Genomic DNA, 14787 nt, shown 5'->3' with positions numbered 1-14787 from the left:
TCAAGTGCAGTTATTCAATAGAAGTACAGACCTCTTCTCTCTTCTTGTTCCTTTCTGATCGGCGAAGCCTTGCTTTCTGGCTGAGTTCATCCTCCTCGCTGGACTCCTCTTCGTCTAAGCTTTCAGGAAAGTCTTCAGAGGAAGTGAGACTGTAGTCCCTCTCATCCTCCTCACATGCATTTTCAAAGCTCAGTGTGTAGTCAGATCCAGCATCATCCACTGAATCTTGCTCCCACTCCATGGCCTCCTCATCAAAAGGTTGCTCAACCCACCTAATACCTTCCTGATGGGCATCATCTTCATCTTCATGTGGGGGAGGCAGCAGAGGAAATCCAACAGTCAGGTAACTGCTATCATCCGACAAGCCAGCTACCCATTGGGCAGGAGGAGGATTCCAACTGATTCCAAGAGCTCCTAGACGCCTTTGTTGATATGTGCTTTGATAGGGCTCTAAATAAGGTATCATATCTGCAACCATCAACAACGTTTAGAAAGGAAGTTTGTTCTGCTATCCAAAGTTAACTGCTGCATGTTTGCTTCTGACTGTAAGGGGCAGAGCCTTACTTGCATCACAAAGCAAGTCCCGCATGTTTCTTGCATGAGGTGTGATTTGCGTCTCCTAGGGCACCAGATAACCAAACCCAAAAGTTAAAAACTACAAAAACGGACTTATCAAAGAGAAAATTTCAAGAATGCTGACAGTTTACCTGGTCCAAGACATTTCCATAGACATCCCGCGCCAAAGGACGATAATCTCCCAAAAAGAACTGCAGAACACTGATTCAGCTCAGAACTAGAAAGATGTGGTAATCTTTGAGTAAGAAGAGTTTAAATGTATGACTTGATCATATTTTGCATCCTTTTGCGATCTCCCTTCCCCTGTTGCCAGCAGATAAATTTGACCTACTTCATCCGAAATCACGATTGAAGTTCCATCCCTGAATAAGGAACGATTTAACACTGCATACAACAAAGCTATCCTGTAGAGAAACAATTCAAGAGCAGTTATATTTACGGTGAGAATTTTCCGTCAACAAGGTGGAAGTCTCCGATTTTGTACTCATGGATACTGCACCCCTCCCAGATCTGTATTAGCAATGATCACATTTGAGTCCCGACAATCAAGAATGTCATTACTGTGAATCAATACCTTTTGAAAGTGAACATATACTCACATCCCAAATTATGACGCGCCCATCATAGCCAGCACTCATTGCTATTCTAGGATCATATGGATGCACATCCAAAACAAATGTCTGAAGAGACAACACCGTTGATAAGAGCATGATTATTATTTAGTAAAGTAATACACTGTCCAAACTGTACAATAGTATTGTTAATACAGACCGATTTGGTATGACCCGTTAAGGAGTGCACTAAGCCTCCATCAACAGCATTCCAAACACAAATCCTGCAGTCTGATGCAATAACACAAGTTATCTATCTCTGGATTTTCATATTCATGCTAAGCAACCTTCCACATTGATTTCGAAAACCTTACCCATTATTGCAGCCAAAACGTATCGATTGTCCAAACTCCAAACAATCATATTCACACCCCGTGGTGTTGGTAGTAATCTCTGGCGAGGGACACCTCTAGGCGGTTGCGGTGGCATAGGTGGTGGTGGGACACGCAAATGATAACCCTTCATCCATTTACTCTTGCCCTGTGGAAATCAAATCACTAAACCTTGAAAAATGACAAACAAAAATGCTATCTGCTTGGCCTCCAAAGAAGCCTCAGTGTCACCCCGGGTTCAACCACCATAGATCCACACATCAAAGATCTAAATTTCAGTGAATGCACAGGTATCTATCTTCACCTACATTTCATTCCACTAAAATGCTTGAAATATCAAAAAAACTATGTGATTACATGGTACTTGCGAGGGCGTGGGACCCATATAATGGCACTTCCATCTCGGGAACAGGTGACAATATTCTCATATCCAAACCTGAAAGAGACTTCTTTATTGAGTTTCATCCTAAAGTTGACAATTCAGAACAAAAACACCAATTTCACCTACCACGAGTTTCGAAACCTCGACAAGCGTTCACTTTTTGCCAGAGCACCCACATTCAAAGGCCGAGAGTCCACATTTATGGGACGTGAAGGAGAAGCACAACCACTTTGAAAGGGAAGACCCCAGCAATTGAGTGTTAACTTCTATGTTAGACCAATCCATAAACAAGCAATCCAAAGATAACAAACCTCACCTAAACTGTACATAATTCACATCATCTTCATGGCCTTTTAATGTATCGAACTCATTGTAAGGTCCTCCATGTACCTCATCAGACCACTTGCAAGCATCCCAGACCTTTGAGCGCATGGAAAACATGAATCAAGTTTGAGTGCTTTAAAAGTGCAATAAGGCCAATATTGAAGAATTTACCCTTGCAAGCCTATCAGAACTTCCAGTGACAAATACTGTGCCACTGGCATTAAAGGCACAGCAGATTATTTGAGTCTTCGGTTGCACACTTGGCTGGCCCAAATCATTGATTTTGGTTCCTGCTTTCCAAAAAGACTCCCTTAAGCTCATGGAACTCGACAATTCCTATGGAAAAATTTGTACTGTGACTAAAACTTGCCAGCTTCCGGTCCTTCAGGCTTAGGTGCATAAATGCGAGGATTTCGTGAAGAATCCCGAGCATCCCATATGCGGCAGGTTCCATCATCAGAAGCCCTGTAACAGGCTAACCAATGTCGCTGTCTGATGTGATATAAAGCGCATAAAACATGAAAGTAGTTAATGCTGCTCCCGACACTCACGATAAGAGAAGATACTCGCAACCTTGACGAGGACTAAATGCGATTGCTGTGACCGCACTGACATGACCTTTCAGCACAGATAGAGGACAGCCATCCGGAAAACGCCACTGCCAATAAAAGACCAGTCGGTTTGTTTCTTTGATAAAGCTGAAGTCGGAATTAAGCGTTATGCATATAGGAGCTTACAACACGTATGAAGCAGTCATTAGAAGCAGATGCCAGCAGTAAATTGTTTGCACTTACTGCAAGGTCTGTGATATCACCCTGCATAATTCGAGAGTAGGTTAGCACCCCCTCAGAGAAAATAATCAAGCTGCACAAAGATGCTATGTAAAAAATATTAGTTGACTTATAAAGAATTAAACAAAAAGCTTGACAGCATGTTACACCATTTTGACTGGTCTTTTTGGTGTACAATAACTCACTTCATGCCCTCGACAGCTGCATAGGCAAAACCCTGTTGCTGTGGACCATACTTTTACAAGACGGTCATCGGACCCTGTAATGATGTATTCTCCAGATTTATCAAAAATGGCTGCAAAGAAAGAACCACAAGAGCTTAATCATGTAAGCTTTCAAAATGTGAATGTCCTGAATTCTTGTAATATGTATTGTTATAAACAGTTGAGAGACTATAAAAAGGTAGTTGCAGTTCCCCTTCCTCAAATATAGATTCCATATACAGCAAAGGCAAGGCTGGTGTCTCCCTTTACCGATCCTAGTACACTATATAAGTCTACAAAAAGATGTAGCAATGAAAATCATGTATCTGCATGTGCATGTGCATGTGCGCACATACCATAGTGTCTGCAGGTGTGTGCACACACACACACACATCCTTTTATGCATATATGCAAGCATATTTATCTATGTCTATATCTGTGGGTTTCTCATTGTTGAGGGGTGATTTGGCCTCGAACATGCGATTGGCTTCGGTCACACCTTGGAGTAAATTGAGGGAGAATCGGTGGCTCAACCAGTTCAAATTAAGTTTGCCTGTCATGGTCAAATATCCAACAGCAGCATGTTCCACATGTTCATGAATGGTGGAAACCTGCTTGGAGAGACAATTCTCCTACAGTGGTGAAGGTAAGCCAACACTGTATCTCTCACACTGATCTTCTAAGGATAGATTCTTGAAGAAAGAAACTCGTAAAGACATTCCAAAATCTCTGGTTTCAGTCTTGTAGAGTCTCGGTGAAAACCATCTTTAAATTTCCCAGTCAGCAATCAATTGTACGTCGACAATTGTGCAGGACCATTGCATAGCAATGTCTTTGAGAAAACCCACAGCACGAGAAAACTTGGATTCTTCAACGTAGTTTCCAAGAGAATATATATTGTCGGATAGTTGAAAAAACTGAAGAACCTTCTCGCTGACCTCGGATACCGGAAAAGGTAGAGAATTTCACTGTAGACCCTCTATCCCTGAGAATCTTCGGCTGAGGAAGTAGTGGCGGTTGTTGATAATATGGATGGTAGCAATATTAACTTTGCCAAAACCGGCACTTTAGCAATGGTGGCAGAGGAGGTACTGGAGGTGGACATGGGTAAAGGTGGTAGAATGGAGGAGAATTGAACCGAATTCTAAGTAGAAGCCCTGGATCTACCAGGTGGGTTTTGAACTTCTGTGGCACCACTGGAAGAGGAATTTGAGGACTCACATAATTCAGAAACTGCTGCAATAAACAGCCTTGCGGCTGCTTAGTAAATAAGCCCTGTAATTCACCGACAAGAAACTTTGCATGTTCTTCAGAATCCCTTACTATCTGATTAAGAGTCAATAGCAAACGAAGTACCCTGGCCTTAGAGTTGCTAGATGTCACAAACTGCTGACGTGTCAAGTCACTGAAGAATGGAGCCAACCTTAAAATCCAGGCCGAGGGGCCTAAACACAAAGAAGCAGAAGCAGTGGAAGAAGAAGAAGCGGAAGAAGTTCCCACCAACTTATGGGACCCCGTCCAATGGGGCCCAAGTGACATAAATCCATAAAAATAAATCTGGACCCAGCGCACGTGCACCCACACAGGCTAATGTACGAGTAGCTTGATGACGTGGCAATTGCTGTACGGATTTCCGGATTTTATGTTGACTGTTGACGTGGCAGATAGTACGGTACGTTGGAAACTGACGTGGCAGATTGTATAGATTTTTGCTTTTGCGCTGGCAGTTTTTGGGCATCTGCTTTTGAGGCCAATTGCTTTTGAGTTTATAGATTTTTTTGTAAACTGCTTGTAAGGTGCAGCGGAAGTGAATCTTTAACTTTGCTCAAGATGAGTGCTCCAAACTGTGCTCAAGGGTTCCTTTTACTTATTGAAGGGAGAGCCTTCCGTTCCTTTACTGAGAAAGTGCAAATGCTCACAAACAAAGTGGAAAAACACTGTGAATGAAGGTGCTGAGACTGAGAGATAGAGAGAGAAGAATACGACACCAGAATGTTGTCAAACCCTCCTCCAAGGGCCCCACTCTCTATGGCGAGAGAGGTCTATACTATTGATTGCACAATCCTCGTACAATGGTCTAAATGCAATGGACTTGCCGACGATGTCGACGACGATGATGACGACGACGAGACGGGCTGAAAACTGAAAACGCTAGGGGCTGAAATCTGCAAATCTTGTATCTGCTGAATTCTGACTCTATGTCGTTGACGGCGGCAATGACGACGACGCGATGACGATGCGTTGAAAAGACAGATGCTGAAATCTGCGAATAGCGGGCTGAATCTGTAAACGTTGGCTAATTTGACCGTGCGGCGAGGATCTGCTGCGTGAAGGTGAGATTTACGAGGTTCGGGACTTTTTCTGCAGTGTCTATATGCTGAAAACTGAAAACTGAAAACACTACTGCTATGGAGGTACTTAACGCCGGGAATTTGCAAAACGCTGGGTTGATCTGCATGTGCAAAAATGCTAGGCCTGATGTGCTGGACTCTGCAAACGCCAGGGCTGATCTGCAAAATGCAAAACGCCAGGGCTGATCCTGTGAAAAACGCTGGGCTGGTCCTGTTGCCAAACGCTGGTCTTGATCTGCTAATGGCTGGAAACGCTAGGGCTCCTGCCGGTCTTGCTGAGAAGGTGCATGTTAGTTTGTGGACCCCTGCTGCCTCTTCTGCCAGGAAGTGTTAGAGTTAGCTTTTCTTATATAGTTCCTTAGTCAATTTGCCCTACCTAGTTTCCCAACAAAGTCACTTATTAATAATAAGTGAAAAATTGCTAAAATAGGGAAAATGGGTTTTGTGCACTGTAAAATGCTCCTGATGGATTCTGATGGTAATGCTGATGATCATGTTGTGTGCAACCAGAGGATATGCAACTACTCTAAGTGTCTGGACATGCACGGTCTGCGAACAGACTCACAAAGGTGGCAAAACACTTCCTAAGCTAATGGAACCCTTGTCATCATGCACATAGGGTTAGATGTGCACGTGACATCCCCTCCTTTTTAAAGTGAGGTACTGGTACCGAACTATATGGCATCGAGGGATATCGCCAACAGTGTCTGGATGAATCCTGGGAAGGACTCTTCGCCGGCCCACTCAGATATGTGGGTCGTGCGATACTTGAACTTCATAAAGGTCTGCAACGCTTGCTTCTTTGGGCCACGTCGAAAGCGACACAAAGTCATCGATAGCTGCGTCAAAGCTCCAACTTCGGCTACAGTCGTGGATTGACCTTCTACAAGAATCTCCAAGGAGGAAAATTCTTGAATCTACTTCCAACACAAAAACATGAACATACCCATTCCATGTAAAGTGACTGGAAAAAGACTATTCTTCTGAAAAGACTGTGCATGCAATACACATGAACAAAGTGACAGAGTGTCAAACCGTTCACCAAAACCCCGCAAAAAATGGAATCGAAACTTGTCTTTTTTATCTAAATCTATCAACTGTGGCAAATCACAATGGAAATGCCGATGCTTGATACTCAATCCTTTTTGTGCTCTTTCGGATACTATGTCATGCCAAGGAAGAGACATGGAATGTAAATTCCTTGAATGCAAACATTTTCATGAGTAATCCGCATACATCCGTGCTCATTCATGAGTAAATCGTGTTCATCGTACAATATGGCATGCCTATGAAAAGGGATCACATAAAGACGGTGACTAAAATAAAAGAAACCATCACGAATGAAACACTCGAACAATGTGTACTGACTAATCATGCGCATACACAATACTTCATGTGGGGGTTCCTTAGATCTGGACTCGAGAGCCAAGATCGGTTCTTCGTGATTGATCGAATCTGCAATGAGGATAGCTTCACCAGAAAAAGCATCAACTAAACCATCATCCTTGTGAAAAATCACATCTTTATCCTGCAAATCATCATGCTTGTGAATAATCACATCTTTATCATGCAAAACATGTGTCGTGCTTTGGAGAAGACAAGACTGAGAGAGTCTCCTTCTCCTCATTCTTTTCAATCTTCGCCTGCACATTAGCAATGAGAAATGAAGAATGAACAAATTCCTCCCCACGAATGACAATGGGAGAGTCACTTTTGGCATTGAAAGTGAAAGTATTGGCTGCGCAATCAATGAGAGGGTTATGCTCATGAAACCATCGAATGCCTAAAAGCATATCAGATCCTGAGAGAGGAGATACAGCAAATTTTCTACGGAAGGCAGCTAGTTGAACAGTGAACAACACATCAAGGCACTCTCGTGTAATGAGAGAGTCCATACCGGGAGCGAAGCCCGACACCTCGAAAGGAGATGTCTTGCTAACCTCCAGGCAAGCTCTTTCAACAAGAGAGTCACTAATCACATCATGCATACTGCCTGGATCAAACGATATGACAAAACGCTGACCCTTCACATGACCATAACACTTAATGAGAGACTCATCAATGGGAGGATCATGAGAACCTTGGGTCACACTCGTATTCTCATTTATGGCATTAACAGAGGATGTGGGTTCTGTAAGTTCTTTAGATTCGTTAGATTGAATCTTAGGACATGTTCTTTTTATGTGACCCTTGATGTGACAATGATAACATCGACCTTCCTTAGAATAAATGCTTTGTTCATCTGACATGATGTATCCTCCTAAAATTCCTTGTGCTACTTTTTCTTCTGGAGTGAGCTTAGGTTTAGCAATTGTGTTAGCTTTACCCTTAGATTCAGTGTGAGTGTTCTTTTCTAAGAGACTAGAGGAAGACTGGTTAGAGGAGTTACCATTCTTACCGTTCTGCGGGTTTTGAGGAGTCTGAGAGGTACTTTAAGAAGTTGTCCAAGTTTGTTACAATGATATCAGAGCACAAAAAGATTCTTCTTCTACGAAGGATCCGATCCTTTTTGCAACACAAGCAGACTTTTGTGAAAGAAGCTGCGTGCCCCGACCTCGGACTTGTTAGGCACTCCCACCCATCATACATCGCGCATTGGACGCGCTCCCGTCTTCATCACTCTGTCTTACAGGGCATAAAGCCATAAAGAATCCGAGATTACACATGGTTTCTCGTGAAGAATCTGACAGAGATGACACCTCTCAGTGGGAAGGCAAAGAAAAGTTCAAAATCCGGTGCTGGAACTGAAGAAAAGAATGAAGATTTGGGCAAACTTTTTTCGAACAAGTTTGCCAAAAAGGAGTACAAACGTCAACTGCAGATTGGCATATGTGTGAACAGATTGATTAAGTACTCCAAGGATCCGAAATTGGCGAGACACCTAAAGAATTCCCAATTGATAAGATTTACTCGAGACGGCATGTACACATTGCTTCTCCTCTCAGGTAAGGAGGAAAGCCGAAAGGACAAACGAGTGCAGAAAAGCGGAACCTGTACACGCAGAAAGAGATGGACCAGAACTCAAAGGACCACCAAAAGATAAACTTGAGAGTTATAGAGCAGCAGCCGAGTACGGAAGAAAAGGAAAGATGAAAGCACAATCGGTACCACATTGAGTGGGGCCCGAAATGGATCAGATGAACGAAAGTACAAAACTTTGCCGCCCTTGAGGCAAAGTGAAAGATCAAGAAGCCCTCATTTTCTTTGATGGAGGAGCCAAGGCCAACTTCTTGAATTGGCAGCTCGACTTGGAATTATGCCCGACAAGCTGAGGCCACAGGCGGAGGCAATTCTAGCGGCACCCGAACGGGATGTTTCCATTACACCGATCATTGGCAAACTTCGTTTGCAATGTCAAGGGTATTTAGGGCACAAAAACCTCTACGTAATGCCCTTAGGAAGGTTGTGATGTCCTCCTCCGAGGAATCCCTTGGTACCACCAAAACAACGCCGTTGTTGACTATCGGGTTGAGAAGCGACTTTGACAAATGAAGGGCAAAGAGATTGTACTGGATGCAATTCAGTTTCTTTACTCAATTTTTCTTGAGAGAACTGAATGATGATTGAAGGTCGAATATGTTTGACCTCAAAAGAAACGACAAGATTTTTTTTATGCAATAGAGACTGACTGTTTCTCTGAAGGCGTACAAAGCGAGTTACCTCCTTTATGTCGTGAAGATCACATGATTGATTCATGGTAGTAGACCACCGAACCGGCCACCTTACAGCGTTAGTCGAGGCCAAGATAAACAAACAATGAATCATAACAGATTTTCACATTACGAGGATCGATGATATACTCGACAGACTACAGAATTCTACTTGCCGAATTGATATGAAGAGTGATCATCACCAGGTCTGTATTGCTCTTGGAGATATCTACAAGACAACTTTCAGGACGACTTTTTGGATTTTCACAGAATACCAATTATTTGTGGGTTTTCCAGACATTGAGGAAGCATAAAGTGCTTATAAATGTGAAAAAAAAGAGCGAGTTTTTCTTGCCTGAGATAAATTTCTTGAGACAAATCGTCTCAATAGAAAGGATACAGATAGACCCGGTCATGTACAGTTTGACATCGCCTTCTCTGGAGAGTGGCTTTCAGAACATTCAAGAAGCGACAGGCGGCATATTACTCCAAAGGAACGGTGCAGATGAATGTCATCACGACTTGGCATCACTTGAAAATGACTCAGAAAGATACATTGGATGACTACTGGGATACTTGTTTGCCAGCATCTTCATTTCAGAAGATTACTTTCAAAGACCAAATAGAGCGGCTTTGTTGTGGTTTGCTAAAAAAATTCAAGACTATGCTTTAAACCAGAAGTCTAACTCCATTCGGAGACTTATGGGACATGACTAAGCAACGATTTGGAATGCATGCCGGCTCATTGACTTATGCGAAGGGCAGAATAGTATCCACCTCAAAAAGGCAAGAGTCTGCCAGTGAAGAGAATGAATCAAGGGAACCAGATGATAGCTCATCACAAGATTCTAGAGAATCAGAGGGTTCCGACACTCTAAGGGAACCAGATGCAAGTTCATCAAAGGATTCCAGAGAAAGCGGAATCAGATGATAGTGCGTCTTAGGGTTCCGATGATTGACTCTGATGTGCCAATGGACAGGGGAAGCAAAATACACTACCCGCGGGTCCTAGGGCACAAGGAAAGAAAGGATAAAGGGAATCGACTGGTAGATCATAACATTCCCCAGACACAGGATAAGATTGAGACTATTCCCGATTGGCATGATTTGAAGAAAGTTCATGAAGTTGGAAGCTTCTTCGGCTTGTGTTCTTACTACCGGCAATTCATAAGGTAGCTTCCCCTTTGCACATTCTGACACAGAAAGGAGTCCCTTGCTCGTGGGGACCCACAGAGGTGACTGCCTTTCAGACGCTGAAAGAGAAATTGACCACTGGACCAGTGTTGGCTTTGCCAGACTTGCAAAATCCATTCGAAGTATATTGTGATGCTTGTGGTTGTAGTCTGGGAACGATCTTAATGCAAGAAGGCCATGTGATTGCATATGAAAGCCAATTGTTTTTTAATGCCAGAATTGACAGCGCTAAGTTATGAGAAAGAGCTTTTGGCAGTGATCCATGCTCTTACTCAGTCGACATTACTTACTCGGATTACGTTCTTCACTGATCATCAGAGTTTACGCTACTTCTTGTCACAAAAGCAGCTTTCAAAAAAGCACATGCGGTGGGCTAACATCTTGTCACAATTTCACTTCCAAATTGCCCATGTTCAGGGACAGAAGAACTTGGTGGTAGATGCTTTGTCTCGAAAGCCGCTAGTCTTGGCTATTTCCACGATTCATCATAGAACCTTTGAGGACATGGTTGATCAGTACGCAGCAGATCCGGATTTTTCAGATGTATTCACTCGAATAGAGAATGGGGAGGTAGTAGCGGGATATTCCATACGGGACGGCTACTTGATGAAGAAAACGATGTTGTGTGTTACACAGCCGTTGAAAGAAAAGGTTCAGACTGAATGCCATTGTCCACCTTTTACGTGTCACCGCGGCATTGACACCACCTTGAAAGGTGTGGAGCATTACTTCTTTTGGTCGAGACTCAAGAAGGATGTGGACGACTTTGTATGCAGTTGCTTGGTATGCCAAAAGGTCAAGTTTGACAAGCATAAAGCACAAGGATTGTTACAACCTTTACCAATTCCACCCGCCCTGGGAAAGTATTGCTATGGATTTCATTTTTGATCTCCCAAAGACTCAGAGTGGGCATCATGGCATTTGGACTGTCATCGACAGATTTAGCAAGCAAGCTCACTTCATTCCAGTGAAGAAAACAGTCAAGCCGGATCATTTAGAGCGACTATTCATTGCACAGATTTTCAGATTACATGGCATGCCTGAGACAATAGTCTCTGACACAGATCCCCGGTTCACGAGTTTGTTTTGGAAGGCTATTCGGGAGAACATTGGCACACGGTTGCAGTTCTCGTCATCTTTCCACCCGCAGACAGATGGGCAATCTGAGATTGCAAATTCAGTTGTTTTGGATTTATTGAAGTCTTACATTTCTGTTTAGAAGACTCAATGGGAAAAAAATTTGCCCTTGGTGGAATTTGCCTACAATAACACGATCCACTTTTCGACGAGGAAGGCGCCATTTGAGATCATTGAAGGTGCTCCGAAGGTTCCACCCTTCCTTAGCACGAAAGATAAGATTTTTGAAGCCGACCAGTTCACGAGGGACTTGGACACTGCTTTTGCTGAGGTCCGGGAGGCTTTAGCGAAATCTCAGGAACAATACAAGAAGGCAGCAGATCGACAACGTTGCGATTTGAAATTAAAGGAAGACGATTGGGTGCTTTTACGTTTTGACAAGGCACGCCTTAAAAGAAAAAGGGAAAGGAGCGGCTTTTTCCAAAGCTTAGCATGAGGTACCATGGCCCTTTCCAAATAAAAGAAAAGATAAATGATGTCTCCTTTAGACTGAAGCTGCCTGATACTTATTTACATTGCATTTCATGTGAGTCTATTGAAGCCTTTTAAAGGCGATGTGCCCGATGATGGGGAGCCAAATGAGCAACCCGAAGTGGAGAAAAGCGAGGAGATACTCGTTCCATAACAGATATTAGCACACAAGGACAGAAAGATAAAAGGTAAAGTGATTAAGCGGTTCTTGGTTAAGTTCAAGAACTATCCTGCATTGGATGCGAAGTGGATGAGGAGGAGGACCTAGCAGATACTCCTCAGATTTTGGAACTTTATCTTGAAGCATTCGGTTTGGTATAGTATACTCCGATAGAACCTCGACTTCAGCGAAGGTGAATCTAGTGCAGCGGGTTTGCACAAGAGGGGAATCACTCCGCTCCTTTGTCAACGGATTACCCTGATTTTGAATAAAGTCAATGATGTTCCCTTTGGGTTTCAGGGATACTATGGGCTGACTAGTATTCTGTTGAATGAATTTATAAACTGAAATTCCCGAAAATGAAAATGATTGATTTGTACTTGACTTGTTTGAGTGCAGAATTTGAAAGATGAAATGATTGCAGCATTTCGGTCTCATAAATCTCTATAGACATGATTGCAATAAGGATTAGTTAATTGGGCATCCGTGAGGTCCCGAATAGATCTAGATGCGATTACTAAATACGTTACCGATTAATCATGATCTGAGATTTGGAATGAATTTGTATGTGCTTTGTCATGTGATATCTTGTGATGTCCGGTGATGTGACTGTCAATTTGTAGAAGTGCTAGATGTGTTGTGTCTAGTGCATCGGTACTAACAGTCAGTGTCTACTAAGACAGTTTATGGCCTGTGTCTGTTTTGCAGGCGTAATCGAGGGCGATTACAATTCTTTCAAGAGGGGGGTATGTCACAAACTGGCGACGTGGCAGGCCCCAGGATACACGCACACACTGTTGACGTGGCAACAGCCCGGAAAACGCGCTGACAGATTGACATGTGGCAGACTGTACAAACCCCCACAATTGCGCTGACTGCTCACTGCTGACGTGGCAGTTTGTACGGATCTCTGCAAATTACGTTGGCCAGCTTTTGGGCATAATGCTTTTGAAGTGAAGCTTTTGAGTTTGAGATTTTGGGGCTCTGCTTTTGGGCATCCCTTGTAAGAATAAATATGTATGTTGGGCCCTCATTACTCAGAGCATCTGGACGCAGAGTCTAAGTGTGAGTTCCCCCAAACTCCTTTGTACTTTGCACACAAATTAATATAAAAAGAAATACCGAAAGGGGCGCCATTTGGGGCCAATAACTCTTGGCACGCAACTACATCGGGCCTCTCTTTTGTGAATTGTTTTAAAGTGAATCTCTGTTGTGTCGCAGTAGAATCTAGACTTGGGGTGTCCTAGTTTGTTACAGGTCTAGATGCAATGGACTTGCCAACGATGTCGACGACAATGATGACGACAACGAGGACGGGCTGAAAACTGAAAACGCTAGGGCTGAAATGCTGAAATCTGCAAATTGCTAAATTTCTGCTGAACTCGAACACTGTGTCGGCGAGGATGGTGATGACGACGACTCGATGACGATGCGCTGAAAACTGAAAACAGCGGGCTGAAACTCTAAACGCTGGCTGACTCAACAGTACGGCAAGGATCTGCTACGGGTAGGTGGGATCTCCAAGGCTAGGGGCTGGATCTGCAAAGGCTGAGTGCTGAAATTTGAAAACGCTAATGGTCTTGGCTGATATGGCGCCGGAAACTGCAAAACGCTAGGCTTGATCTGGAAACTAAAACGCTAGGTCGATATGTTGCAGAAAACGCTAGAGGAACTGGCTCCAAAAACGCTGGCTGCTGCTGTTGGCTGAAAACGCTAGGCTGTCTTCTGACGGTCTTGCTGAGGAGAGAACACTGCAAGTTGCCGGAACTTCTTCTGTCTCTTCTGCTAAAACTCGGCGCCCCCTGTTTGCTTATATAGCTGTAAAAAGCTGGGTCGAGCAGTCTTCCCAACAGCCCACGACCCTGGAAATTGGTAAATTAAATTAACAAAAAATGCCAAACTGCTTGGAAAATGTGTTGTCCCAAAACTGACCGAAATTTGGACCTTCTACTTGGACAATGCATATGTTGGGTGGTACTGGGTGTGCAATCAGAGAATATGCAACTACTCTAAGTGCCTGGATGTTGGGTGCAGCGGAATGAATGTTGTATTTTCTTAAGATTAGTGATCTTTATTGCTCAAGGTTCCTTTTCGTTCTTTAGGGAAAGAGAGAGCTTTCCGTCTTATAGAGAGTGCTGTGGTCACGAACAAAGTGAGTGGATATTGTGCGTGCAAGTGAATGAGACTGAGACAAGGAGAGAGAAGAGATACGACACCGAGAGGTTTGTAAAACCCTCCTCCGAAGGCCCCACTCTCGTCGGCGAGAGTGGTCTATGTCTTGATTGCACAAAGGTGTACAATGCGTATGCAATGGACTATGCAACTTGGTCTATGCCGATGACGACGACGACGACGATGGCTGAAATCTGAGATCTTCTAATCGCTGAATTTCGGGACTGTTTCGGTGGCTGAAAATGACTGTTTTGGCTGCGTTTTCTTGGCTGAAAAATGAGGTTTCTTAGGGCTGAAAACTGATGGTCTTTACGGGCTGAATCTGCTACACTTTAAGTGAATAATGCCGGTCTTAATTTGCTGCTGAAATCCAAAAACGCTAGGGGCTGAAATTGGTCCTTTTGTCGCCGGGGTTCTGCAAATGCAAAAACGC

The 14787-nt window shown here is 43.5% G+C and overlaps 1 protein-coding gene across 2 annotated transcripts in view; it reads right to left on the bottom strand.

Moving 5' to 3' along the window:
- Nucleotides 1–14787, bottom strand: part of LOC147465313 (uncharacterized) — a 54612-nt gene that overhangs the window by 26745 nt on the left and 13080 nt on the right. Inside the window, exons 5-20 of one of the 2 annotated variants that reach the window (XM_086519342.1) lie at nucleotides 3202–3311; nucleotides 2963–3040; nucleotides 2777–2883; nucleotides 2596–2690; nucleotides 2397–2515; nucleotides 2218–2321; nucleotides 2028–2129; nucleotides 1877–1955; nucleotides 1502–1667; nucleotides 1348–1418; nucleotides 1176–1256; nucleotides 1016–1086; nucleotides 842–938; nucleotides 708–767; nucleotides 565–619; nucleotides 32–468 (exon numbers count right to left, since the gene is read on the bottom strand). In XM_086519342.1, the coding sequence (XP_086375468.1) occupies nucleotides 32–468; nucleotides 565–619; nucleotides 708–767; nucleotides 842–938; nucleotides 1016–1086; nucleotides 1176–1256; nucleotides 1348–1418; nucleotides 1502–1667; nucleotides 1877–1955; nucleotides 2028–2129; nucleotides 2218–2321; nucleotides 2397–2515; nucleotides 2596–2690; nucleotides 2777–2883; nucleotides 2963–3040; nucleotides 3202–3311 (1832 nt within the window). Of the gene's footprint in view, nucleotides 1–31; nucleotides 469–564; nucleotides 620–707; nucleotides 768–841; nucleotides 939–1015; nucleotides 1087–1175; nucleotides 1257–1347; nucleotides 1419–1501; nucleotides 1668–1876; nucleotides 1956–2027; nucleotides 2130–2217; nucleotides 2322–2396; nucleotides 2516–2595; nucleotides 2701–2776; nucleotides 2884–2962; nucleotides 3041–3201; nucleotides 3312–14787 lie in introns of those variants that run through there. The other variant, XM_086519343.1, reaches the window with a different exon arrangement.

The sequence above is a fragment of the Adiantum capillus-veneris genome, chromosome 1 (assembly GCF_014529385.1).
Source record: "Adiantum capillus-veneris isolate H3 chromosome 1, ASM1452938v2, whole genome shotgun sequence".
NCBI classification, from domain to species: domain Eukaryota; kingdom Viridiplantae; phylum Streptophyta; class Polypodiopsida; order Polypodiales; family Pteridaceae; genus Adiantum; species Adiantum capillus-veneris.
Note: the sequence above shows the minus strand (reverse complement) of the source record. Positions and strands in the feature narration are given on the sequence as shown.